Raw genomic sequence first — 13,272 nt, forward strand, 5'->3', positions numbered from 1 at the left:
TGAGGAGGTGACCTTGTGAAGAAAAAAAAGAGGTGACTGGGTATTCTCTTTTCAAATGAAATATAGATTCAATGTGTCTACTAAGACTAAGTGCACAATATGTACAAGTTAAACAATGATTTCTGTTACAGTATATCCCATTTGCGTAACAGGAAACATCCCTGTATGTCACATAGCAAAATTATTCAGGTGACTGCAAACACCAGGGGCTAGTCTCTCACCTGATGTAAATGGCACAGGTCTTTGATGTTGAAGGACCCGTGCAAATTTACACCAGCTGTGCATGTGGCCCTAGCTGTGCAAACCACATGTGTATAGTTTTATGGACTGAGCCTGATTAATGTTTTGTAAAGCCCTGCATGTATCAGACTTCTTTAAATTGCTCTAGGAGCTGTCTTGCTGGAAGTCAAGGGGGCAAAGCTTTTGCCATCACGATACTCATTTTTACCATATACAAATATACAAATACCATATTTTTTTTTACCATTATTTTTTACCATATACAAATAAAAATGTGTTCTGTGAAGTTTTCTAGCAACACAAAATATTATATTCCTCAGCAGATAGCAATTTAAAACACGCAGAAAAATTCTAATTTGAGTGTAAATTACTTTGGTACTACAAATGTTCCAATATAATGCTGATTGTACTTGTCTTAGTAGCAATACAGATTAGTTCCTTCGAAATGTGTGAGTATACAAATGCTGTGACTTATATTTAAGCAAAACGTGGTTCAGAAATTTTTATCAGCTGCTTACTATAGTTGTTTTTAAAGAGAGATGGTCATCATCACTTTTGTTAGGTACAGCTGAAAGCTTTTTTTTTTTCAGGTAGAAAGGCAACTTTCCAGAGCAGCTAAACAATGTCACTTTACTGTGATAAAGTGATAAAGCACTGTGCCAGCTTCAGTGAAATTCTATGTAAGTGCATTGTTACAACTGCATATTTTATAGCGCAGAACAATCTGCTGAATGAAGTATGTTCTTCAGGATTATTTACACTACATTTTCTTCATAATATGCTTTTAAGAAGATATTCGCAATTGTCTCACACCTGGCATTCTGGAAAAAGACTGGAAACTATCTTAACACCTGACAAACAACTGAAAAATTTTGTGTGTGCTTTCCTTCCATTTTCCCCCCTCTTGTTTGAGGAGGACTAGAGTAGTTTGGTTTGTCCACCACCCTGTGATTTGGCAGATTTGGCACAATGAAACCGATGTTACTGAAACTACTCTGCCTCTCCCAGGAGGGATCTTGGGAAAGAAAAAATGCAAACTTCATGGGAATGCAATGATCAGATCTGAGTTTATCCCAATCACTATAAACAAGTAAATAGGGAATAAAAAACACTTAAACTTATACAGTGCAATGCCTTGTGAGCTGCTGAACACACACCACCAGACTGCACCTGTCAGAATCCAGCTGCAGTACTTTCAGTGCAGATGATCTCACCTCATTATGTATTTCTTCCACTTGTTTTACAACTGCAGTTTCCAGTGATTTCAAAGATAAAGCCCTTGAATTAGAATCAGTTTGTAAATTCTGGAGCGCCAGTTCACATTGTCCAAATATGTATTCCAATGTTCCTCTTGAACACTATAAAGATATAATAAAAATGGATACTTAGTTGCATCAAAGCATACATATTTCTCAAATACACTACTTGCTTCTGAAATAATCAAAGGAGCAGAAAGGATGTAATTCTGTAACTTTATTTTATGATCTTTTACACAAAATCTTAATGTCTTCTGGTTTGTTTATGTAGCTGTTTGTGTAGATTATGCAAAAGTCTAATCCATCAAACATAACAAGTAAGTAAACCATAATTTGGAAGGAGAAAGAACAGGATTACTTTTAAATTTACTTTACAATTACAGCCATACTTTCCATTGCTTCCTGGCAGTTTTTGAGGATATTTAATAATCAGTTGTATATGCATAGTTATATGTAGTTGTAGGCTCCCAGTAACACTTAAATGGAATCCCATATCCACTCAAGAGTGCTGTTTGCTTAGAAGGTGTAGATAATATGAACAAAACAGATCTGCACTTCTGTTGCTTTTGTTTTGTTTTCATTGAGTTTCTTTCAAAAATTACAAGGAAATATGTAAAAAAAAAAATTAAAAAAAAGGAAGATAACTACATCTTCTAATTATTTTCAATTAATTATCTGTACCTTCAGTTAGATTCCTGGGAATCATCTTCAATAAGGACCTCACCGGTCTCATATTCTTTTTAAACAAATATTTTCATACTATACAGGTTGAGGTCACAACAGTTTACCAAAACAAAGCATAATCGCTTAATAGAGAAGTTTTTCACAGTGAAAATAAATGTGTATTTTCCTGCAAGAGTAACACAGAGACAGGAGCAGTAGGTCAGAGGACTCAAAGTAAAAAAGAAGTAAAATACAGAACCATTGGTTTTTAAAATGCACAGTGTAATATTGCTTTATGCCAAAGTCCAGTTTGAGTGAGCAGAGTATAGTTTTGTTTGGCAAATAGTGGATTTTTTTTTTTTTTTCACTACAACTACAATGTATGTTTGTGTCCATGTCTGGTGCTATTGCTTCACTTCCATTATTGCACCAACTAGGAGGACAGGAAGTATACATTCACATGTATTTCTCTTGCTTCAGTAGTGGTATTTTTTGCCTTGCTGAAAAAAGAAAGCCATAATTTTTTAAAAATATCTTCTTACGCTACAGTCTATTTTTATGTTCCTATATGCTTTCCCATTCAAATACTACATAAAACTAATGATAAAGCCATGGACAAGAATAAAGAATAGAAGTCTAGTAAATAAAAGCATCTTAACACTTGAGTGTGTCAAGTTGAAATCTGGTTATCCCAGAATGACTCAGTGAAGGAGCTCTGTATCAGTTTTCTAGTTCTTCCATCCCTGGATGCACAGAAAGATCCCATTTAAAGCATACTCATGACTCATCTTAGTTTTTCTGACCTCCTAAAGGCCATTTTAGCCAGTGGGCACTGCTGACATGTGCCTCGAGTATTTTTCTCTCATCATTAATATTGCCTTTTCCTCTAGGACTGGGAGATGAACATATCAAAAAAAAAAAAAAAAAACTAATTTCAGTTAAAAATGCAGCTGTCTCTACACTTTAGCAATCCAAGAGATGTGGTAGAGCACATTCCTAAATCATATCTTACACATGTGACTGTGAGTTCAGGTAAATTACTGATGTAGAAGCAACCATACCTCAGTCCAATAATAAACAAATAGCCTGAAACATGAGCATAACTGCAAACACAGTTCTGGGCAAGACAACACGATGCTACATTTACGGTATCAGAATATTAGCTTTACAAATGACTAAAGAGTTACCCACATTTATACTTACTTCTGCCACTCTGTGAGTGGAGCTGAATCGAGGTGAAAAGCCAGCCAGAACACAGTGCTGATGTGTCGTATTGAGATCATCTAGAGAAAAATTAGGAAACCTTAAGTAAGGCAAAAAAAGTTATACATTCCTCTGGAAAAGTTCAGTTTAAATCCAGTAGCAACATTCCGTGTTACACTGAATGCTGTTCATAAAGCGCTTTAAATTCAAACGATTTTAGTGTTAAAATTATGCTGTCCTCTCAAACTCAACGAGACATTCAGGAAAATTTGTCAAGATGTGCTGTAAGGTAACTCCTGGGTTGTTCTTACATAAGTTAGCAGAGACTAAGTAAAACCGTATAGAAAAGAGTTAGCAAGCAAAACCAAACACAGACATTATCAGAAAAGAACTAAAATAGAAAGCTGCAGGATCCTAGTTAACTTGGAGTTTATACCCTCATCAGTATTTATTCTTTCAGGGAGTTTATCTTTGGCCATTTTAATACAGCATGATGAGAAGTTAACAAGCTTCATCCTTCCATCATACAAATACAATTTCTCTTTAAAACATCAATATTTGCATACCTGAAACCTGACCCCTGAATTCCTGCTCATTTTTGAAAAGGTTCTTCTGACCATAATGACAGTCCACCAGACTGAAAAGAACAGTGTGTAAGGCTTAATGATATTCTCTTTATTACTGAAAACCGATATGCTCTGAAACTTTTTCTTTACCTTCTAACAAGCCTGAAAATTCAAAATGATAAAAGCCTAAAGAATTCAGAAGAATGACTCAATTCGCCCCAGTTGTAAGAACAACGTCTTCTTTCTGTGAATGTTATAAGCAATTATTAACAAAGTGCACACCCAAGACAGCAGATAACATCACCTTGGAAAAAAAACGAGACGTTTACATGAAGAATAGGCACACAAGCGTTACAAACAGCGACTGAATTCCCACTAAGAACATTTAGATGGGAGGCTTATTTTCTTTTCAAATGACGTTTGGAGATATGTGAAGTTGAAAAGCTTGAAAAGGGCTCCAAAACAAGGAAAAACCTACCAAAAGCCGAATAGGAAAGAGCAATTTCTTATGTAGGCATTTAAGACCAAAATTACATAGAGCCAAATTTTGCAAGGGCCACAGAACAGTATTATCTCTGGACAGGGCAACATTTAAATATCGCAATCACTTTCAAGAAGAACTATGACATAAAATTAACTTAAACACTTCCACCACTTCATTCAGTGCCCATTCATTTTGGTGTGTTTTATGTATCAAATAGCATCAAAAATGTTACATTTTGATTTGCACCTTCATTCAAACCCTTGGCAAATCTTTCATTGTAGAGCAGCCCCCCCCCTTGAAATTGCTTCCAGTTGTCCCTAATCGATTATGACTTACAAAAACAAGCCTGCCATTTTAATTTAAAAGTTTATAATTCATCTAAGACTAATTGCACAAAAATAGTTGAAGTTTCATAGCCTGTGTGTCTCAAAGGATATTTGAAAAAATAAATGTTCTAGATCTTAACCGATTACTGTAAAGATTTTCCTTTTTTTTTTTTTAATATATTAACTGAATAGAAAAAGCACTTCTTGTTATATTGGCCATTGCCTGTTCAGCAGCAAAAGCTTTTATTCAGATTTGAGAGCCAAACCAAAACTGTTTCCTTGGACACCCATGTCAGAAGTACCACAACTCCCTCACAGTTTTAAGTAAAATACAGTACACAGAGATAACACTTACATGACTAGGTGCTGATTGGTGAGGTTCAGAAAAAACAAAATGCAGCCTCTACAGTTACATAAATTTAGGAATATATGCATCAGTCCTGCTCTGAAAAACTTCACGCGGGCAAATTATTTGTCATACAGTTCTCCTGAATTTGTGGTCCTAAATAAGAGCCAGCATGGCATTGTTCTGCCTTAAAACACTGGGCTCTTACCTGCTACAAATTCAGGTGGACTGTGAAATGGAGATTTCATTTCAATACCTATTAGGAAAACAGAACTTATATGAACTGTATGTAGCACACAAGAAGTGACTTGTTAATTTGAAATCACAATCAACACCAACGTTACAATGTATTTGGTAGAGTTTCAAGAACTATCAACACAATCCCTTCTCCTTCAACCATTTTTAGGACTATTACTACGATATTTTTAAATCTGGACTACAGTTTTCTGCTAAAATGTTTGCTTTCCTGCCAAAACTTTCCCACGTCTACGGAAAACACTGTCATTAGCACAAACAGTTGTCCTAAAGCGTATCACAGGCTTTTCATATGTTTACAAATTTTAAAACATCACAAATTACCCGACTTTAAAATAGTAATTGTAGAAGACAATCATTCTAACATTCTCAAGTGCTACAATAACCAAAGAGAATTTTCCGAATCAAAGCAGAGGCGATGAAAGCAACTGCTATTACCTGCACTAACAGGATGCCATGGTGCCACTAGTCACTAGGCTAACGTGGATGCGTACTTGCATTTCAGCCAGTATAATGTCTACTTCACTTTCCCCAACCTGCTGATAATATTCTAAAAAGCTTGTTTGCATTCAAAGGAACAGAACTTGGTAGCAAACTTGGTGTTCAAGTGGCAGAAAAAATAACTTCAGTTTTCTGTCTGAACTGGAGTATTTAAGAAACAAAGAGATCACTTCCAGCATATGTGTAGAAGGCAAAACTTGTATTTCTTTTAAATGGATTTTGTTCTTTTATTTCTAGTACTTTCTGCCTGCCACTTCCCAATGAATCATCAGCCACTCTAGGGCCAGATCCCATTATAGGACTACTAGCTGAGCCAAGTCTGGGCAAGATTTATTGAAAGAAATTAATCACACATATGATTGTGCACAGGTGGCCAAAACTACCTTGAAAAACAAAGTTATCAACTTGAAGTCTGGTTAAATAATTCGGAGGTCATAAGCAAAAGGATTTTGCCTTTACAGATGAAGTACTAAGAAGTCGTAAGACTGTTCAGCAGATGATCTGATTATTTGCAAATGCACACAATTCCTTTTCCCAGAATCACCAGCGACAGAAATTTCAGGTAACACACCTTCTGTAAAACAGAGAAAACTGAATTTTTATTTATTACAAATTCTTATTCTTCACACCTGCAGAAAAAAATATTATCTAAGGTACTTGGGATTTGAATATATTTATCCATGCAAGACTTCTGTGAAGTTGGTAACTGGCACAGAAAAAACTAAAGGCCAAGTGAGGATAAAGGACCTGCTAAAGTTTGCATGGAAATTCCATGTGAGAAGCAGGCTGAAGACTCCTGAAAGTGACAGTGATGTTTTAACACCTGACCATCCTTCTTTCATCAGATGCAGACTATTTTTCTTTGAGTGGGTCCCCCTATCAGACAAGATGCCTGGTGATTTTCTGTTTAGAAACAGCAGACACGTTTTGGAATTTGGGTGCTGCAGGTCCCATTTTAGATTGTGGGGGCAAGCTCATGCCATAGATCTTTGTCCTTCCCCTGTACTGCCTTCTGCCCTCCTGTTCTTTTCACAAAGACATCCCTCGCTACGCCCGAATCTCAGCACGGTCCCCTCCACTGCTTGAAGCTATTGCCCGTCCTCCTGACCATGCTCTTCTCAGCCCCTGCCCCATCCACAGCTCATGGTATGCTTTCTACTCGGCCAAAGTTTCCCTCAGACAGGATTTTTTAGGTTTTCTAGGCTTTTTTCTTTTTTTAGGCTTTCTAGGTTTCAAGTTTGTAAGACAGTGTTTTCACTACGATTTTTCAGGTTAAGAATTTGCTATTAATCTCATGTTGCATAACAGGGACACACTACAACAGTACACTATCATATAGCATGATGATCCAATCAAACACCACATTTCAATTCTTCTGTTGCCGCCTTGTGATAGATGTGATGGGTTCCTTTTCCAAATAAGAATCATAGTTCAGTAATCTCTAGGCAATATGAACATAGAGCCCTCTGCTTGTAGAACCTCTGTCAAAAGAACAGATTACTGGATATATGTATTATGTATGGACATAAATTCCCATATATCTATGTACATATAACAGATGTATGCGTACTCAACTAATTCTACTGAACTGGAAGAGCATCAGTGTGGTGATGAGCCAACGCAGTCCAAGAAACAATGACTATATACCATGTCACTGTATTAAGATATAACAAATGCAAGGTAGAAAGAAAGGAAATCAATCCTTATCTAATCCTTACTGAAAGAAGCATGGACTAAAGGCTACAATTGTAGTTACTTCCAGGTGAAGCACTTCCCAGGAAGACAAACCACAATTTCCAAAAATGCTCTCAGGATTAGCAACATGGGGCTATGCTGTCTTTTCTATCTTCTTAGAAGTGTTCTTCCTGAACTTTTTATTTAGACAGTTATCTTGTATTTCATGAAGCAGGTAAAATGTACAGTGGGGCTTAAAGCACTGGCAAAAGCTTTGATATTCTACGTCCCAAATACCTACAAGTGAAAAGGACTTGTGCAATTTATTTTAATGACCATAAACATACTTTAAACCATATTACAGTCTGATTTCCAAAAGCACTACAATATTTTTCTTTAATTTCTAATTCTATTCAATTCTATTTTTGTCTGCCTACATACATCACTACTGAAGGTTGGCTGAGGGCTTGCACGTCTATGCTAAAATACTTAAGAACAGCAGTAACTACCAGGAGGGGAAGGTTACATGTGTGCCATTTTATCAAACTTATCTGACCATTTTACAAGGAACATTAATTAATTAAACGGTTTTAATACACGCAGGTCTGCACATGCTTCACAAATCACATGGTACTCTCCAACATAATGCGATGGTTACAGAGATTGACAGGAAGTGATAGAAACCAGCTCTTCTTTCACACATCTCCGAGTAATGCTTCAACAACAGAAAATCAAGTCAAACTAATTTTACCGTGAGAATGGCAGCAGAAAGCACGAGGAAGGTTATGTCTCCTTCCCCTAGAAATTACAGGTCAATGGAGTGTGTCTTGTACAGCTTTCATATCAGAAAGCTAGAGAGATGATCTGGCCCTGATTAAGAAATATTTTTAGTTTTTAAACAAGAAAAGTATGCACAAACAAAACACCACGTGAATTAAAAGACACAACTAAATAAAGATGTCTGAAATTTGCCAAACTTTGTGATCAAAGTTTGGTAACAACAAGTAAGTTTCTGGTGTTCGAAGTCTTATTAATCAAGGAATATAGCATTTGGATTAAATGTAGAGTCAAGAAAAACATGGGGTTAAAAAACTACAACACATTCAAGATGCTAGAGAGCAAAAAGGGTTCAAAAGTTAGTTTGTGGAAATAGAAGCAGATTAAATATCTAGAAATAGTTTAATGAGCCACTATATACATGTGGAAGTGTTTCCATTAAATACTTATCTTTAACCACAAGCCAACCTCTGCAATGTGTGCACCCAACTCCTGGATGGTTATGAAAATAATTTTTTGATGCTTCTTGAACTATAATTTGCTGGAGGGTAGAGGAGGGTATAAGATTCCAAGTTCATCTTCATGCTGTTTTAAAACCCTAACCTTCAAGCAAGAGCTTGATCTATGGGAAACAGCTGCAGAAAAGTAAATCATCTTCCTTTGAAAAAGTCCAGAGTGTATTTTTGTTAAGTATGTTTTGAAGTCATGGTAGGAAAATTAGTGAAAATTGTAAATCTGCTTGCAAATCTGGTCATGTCTAACTCAAAGATTAGGGGAAAGATTCCAATTTAATAGTAAGACCATGACAACCCTAGTTAAGCATGCTCTAGGGCAGAGCAGATGGGGCCCTTTGCTCACCTCCACGCGTTTTGGATTTATTGCATGCACCCAACACGTTTCATATTAGACACCCCTTGACTGTGTACTTGAGACAGCAGGGTTCAGTATGCACTTCCTCTGCAGACCAATATATTATTCTAAATTGGGCTAAAGTGTTTCCGTTTCATGAGTGATATAAAGTTCAGATTTGAGGTTTTTAGGCAGCAGATCTACAGTCTTCCAACAAATCTTTTTTCTTCATGTTAGGAAAAGCAAGCCTCAAAAAAGTCCATCTTACAGAATAATTACATACTTTGTTTCATTTAGTTGAAACAAAATCCATCAGTGTTCTTGTAATAACTCATCTTGAAATGGATGATTTGATCACATCATGTTTAGTACCAACATGCAAAAAAATTATGGCTTATTTTGTCTGAAGAGGAGTGCTGAGAATGAAGGTGTAAATCTTAAAAGATTGCATTTTACTAAAATTCCACCTATACAAACAAAAAACATTTTACAGAGTCAATGAAGAAAGGAACATGAGCAGTACTAAATATCTAACAGAAATACTAAAAACAAATTTAAATTCCCTTTTTGGTACTTTGATATACTCAGATCAGGATTTACAAGTTTATGTATTCGCACACTTCTCAAAGAAATAACAAGTTACCATGTTTTCATACATTTGATTGGTACGATATGTATTATTTACAGGAATTATTGAATGGACTTCAATTACAAACAGCATACTGAATTTGCCACTTCAGTATTTCACAATATTTATATAAAGCGGTAAGCACTATACCATTTCTGAAACTGAGAAATTTGAAAACTGAAAATTGCATTGTTTGCATGTTAGTTGCTCCAACTGGATGCGTCAAAAGATAGTCAGAGAAAGAGTCCTACCAACCATACCATCTACATCAACAGCTACTACCAGCTAATATTCAGTGGTGCAATACTCTTGTTCTAATGTTGTATTTTCTAGATACTTGGCATACTGTGTCCACTGTTTTTAATGTAATGCTAGCAAAATGATTAGGCTTACTGAAATGAGATTCTGGATTAGACGAACGTTTAATGGGACAAGCTAAATTAATCTACAATTATGTTCCCTACTGTCAAGTTACATCTTATAAGAAGTTTTTATATTTCATTTGTTAGAGGACATCCTCAAAATGTCTCCCATTAAAGTCAGTTTACAAAACCTGAACAGTAAAAAATACGCTACAACCGTATATGTCCATCTATACTGTCTTTCACTTCCAGTAATAGAAAATGATAAAGACAGTTCCAATGTACACTGTTGCTAGTTTTAGAATAGTCTCAGACTGCTGCCAATTAAAAACACTTTTTTTTTTTTTTTAACAATTGAGAAAAAATAAAGGCTATGGAAATGCAAGAGAGATTATCAAACACCTGGTCTACAGAGCTCAAACTATAGCTCTCTATGAAGTATTAATAAGAAAGTGATTTACACATCATCTTCAAAAGAATGTTGAATACATCCTTGTTTCCATCTAAACATGATCATGATGTTTTCTGTTAAACAAACTTACTTTCTGACCCTCCCTTCATATAGCATTCCCAATACTTTAGTTACAGTATATAAATTTCACTGGAGAATAAGAAATGTCCTTATAATTTGGTAACTACTATAATTTACAGTATTTTGCAATAAAAATAGTGGTCAGTCCCCTTGTTTTCTTACTTGCCTTCTGAATCTGCTGCCCAGCAAAGCTGATTATGCACAAACTTTCCAGTCAGTAAGGATGAGATGAAAGCCTTACTTGATCCTTATACCAGTATTACACAAAAATGGATTAATAACTGCCTTTCTAGGAATGTTTAGCTGCCACCTCAGCTTCACTTCTATCTAAGAAACGTCTGTCTCCCCTCCAGGCTGCCACTCTATGTTATCCCACATACAAAAAAAGGGAGGCCAATGTACACAACCATGGCATAAGATCTCATATCTAACACACTTTGTTCGTGTCTGAACATACATAAGAGCACAGGCAGCCTACCTACCTACACACACTTTTTAAATTGCCCACAAACATATTGCATATATTAACTAAAACGCGTTCATATTTACTGGGAGGCCAGAAGGTAGGCGAAAAAGACTGTTCAGCCCAAGAAGTTGGCAGTGGGACAGGTCAACCTAAGGAAGTGTCGTAGTATCTACCTTCTAAGGCACAAACGGAACACTGAAAGTATTCTCACCCTTCAAAGGTATCTGTTTAGTGATTTGGCTTGACAGGCAAACTCAACAATGTCAGAAAGGTTGTTTTTATTTTTTGGTTGTGCGATTTATAATTAAATTTGCTAAAACACATAGCTAAGAAAAACACAAGCCAAAAGAAAAAAATAGTTTGTGTCAACAAGCCTTAAGCACAGTCCTTGCCTCGACTTTTTTGATTGAAAACCTGTGCGTGAGCTCAGCTTCAAGTAAACAAGCTGTTTAATAGTTGTTTTTTTTTTATTATTATTTTTTCTTATTTCTTTTTTAAATCCACTGCACATGAGACAGACTCACTCTTGGAGTATGACAGCTTTGTTCATTACAATCTTAGTATAATCCCATTACTGGGAAATGGTATGTTTGAATATACACATTGAGAAGTGTAGCGGAATGAGAAAAGTGTCATGTCTTGTCTAAAAATGGTGACCAATAAAACATCCACAAATTAGTGTAACGGCTACCTCGAGAATCATGGAGCCAAACAATTTAAAAAAGTCATAAAACAATTTAAACAATTTAAAACAATTTAAAAAGTCATAGTTTACATCATATGTAGCCAATCCATAATCCAATTCAAAAACAGGAAGTTTTTTTTTTTTCCAACATAGTTCCAATTTGTTCAATACAGATATAGATGTTCACAGTAACTTAGTAAGACTGCATTAATAAAGGAATCGTCATCTACAAATAAAAGGATCGGGGAGAGCTCCATTTCTCACAAGATCTGGGAAAACTCTACTTATGTTCTGCAGTCTGGCCTGTACAGTTGGAATTGCTGGTTCAACAGATATTTTTTTTTCCTGTCTGAAGCAAAAGAAAAATTGTAAGAAAAAAAAATCCCCAAATTACAATGGAATTGGGCAGGGCAGGAAGAATTTACTATATTCTCAAGCCAGACCCTCTGTCTTGCTAAAACAAGTCCTAACTGAAAGTGTGAAAGTTTACATTCAAGTATCAGTTTGTGTTTTCAATAGAACATTCAATTTCCTAGCCCCTTGAAAATTACCAAGCATCAAGTAGAAGTCTCCTTGGCGAAGTGGTACTGCTAATCCAGGTGTCTCTATGTCCCATGCTACCTTCAAGCCTACGTGCCAAACAGCTGGGTCTCTTCCCTCCAGTTTCTGATCATAAGTTTCTTCAACAGGTGAACCTTTAAAGGTAAAGGGGAAAACACCATGAAGAAATAAGACGAGTACCATAAAATACATTATCTGGTCTAACAATAAAAACTTAATTATATCCCACATTGGTACAGTCTTAACTTTTCTCAAATATCCACCTTGTATAATCAACAACTCCCCAAGTCAAAAGTACACCATAGGTATAAAAATGCCATATAAGATCAAGAATTCCTTGCAATTACTAAGATGAAAACTCATGTTAACTACAAAGAAAAGGCAAATCAAAGTTCATAACAGACTCAAGTTTTTCTGACATTCTCAAGTACCCATAATGAGAGTTGTAGTTTGTGCCCACTTCTACAACATTACAAGAAGTACAAGCAAGGAAAAAAATTTAAAAAGCCAGAACACTGATGTAAAAATAGATAACTTCTAAAAATAATTTCAAGTCAAACTGCAAAAGCATCTTAAACAATTGAATTTGTTAACAGTTGCAATTTCACCGAATCAAACTGAGGCAAAGAAAGGTGAAAAATGTGCACAAAACCCTATCTAGACAACCAGGTACAGGAAAGAACCTGGGAATCGTATCTATCATTCTTTTCTCAAAATTATTAGTCAAACATGATAGATAACATGTGGAAGAGCCAATGAAGCTTCAATGCATTTGTCACAACACTTTCCTTACCATTAAGCAACAAGAATGTGTAGAGCTTGGGGAAAAAGTAATCCACTGCATAAAAATAGTATTTAGAGCTTAATCCCTCTGAACTATTTTCATAAGCTTACTTCA

At 35.7% G+C, this 13,272-nt stretch overlaps 1 protein-coding gene across 3 annotated transcripts in view; it reads right to left on the minus strand.

Annotated features, from left to right (window-relative positions):
• Window positions 1-13,272, minus strand: part of FTO (FTO alpha-ketoglutarate dependent dioxygenase) — a 243,350-nt gene that overhangs the window by 174,652 nt on the left and 55,426 nt on the right. For all 3 annotated transcript variants that reach the window (XM_050713158.1, XM_035543277.2, XM_035543278.2), the window contains 3 exons: window positions 12,365-12,508; window positions 3,363-3,442; window positions 1,455-1,598 (listed from right to left, as the gene is read on the minus strand). In XM_050713158.1, the coding sequence (XP_050569115.1) occupies window positions 1,455-1,598; window positions 3,363-3,442; window positions 12,365-12,508 (368 nt within the window). The remainder of the gene's footprint in view (window positions 1-1,454; window positions 1,599-3,362; window positions 3,443-12,364; window positions 12,509-13,272) is intronic.

Source organism: Cygnus atratus, chromosome 12 (assembly GCF_013377495.2).
Source record: "Cygnus atratus isolate AKBS03 ecotype Queensland, Australia chromosome 12, CAtr_DNAZoo_HiC_assembly, whole genome shotgun sequence".
In the NCBI taxonomy this organism is placed as follows: domain Eukaryota; kingdom Metazoa; phylum Chordata; class Aves; order Anseriformes; family Anatidae; genus Cygnus; species Cygnus atratus.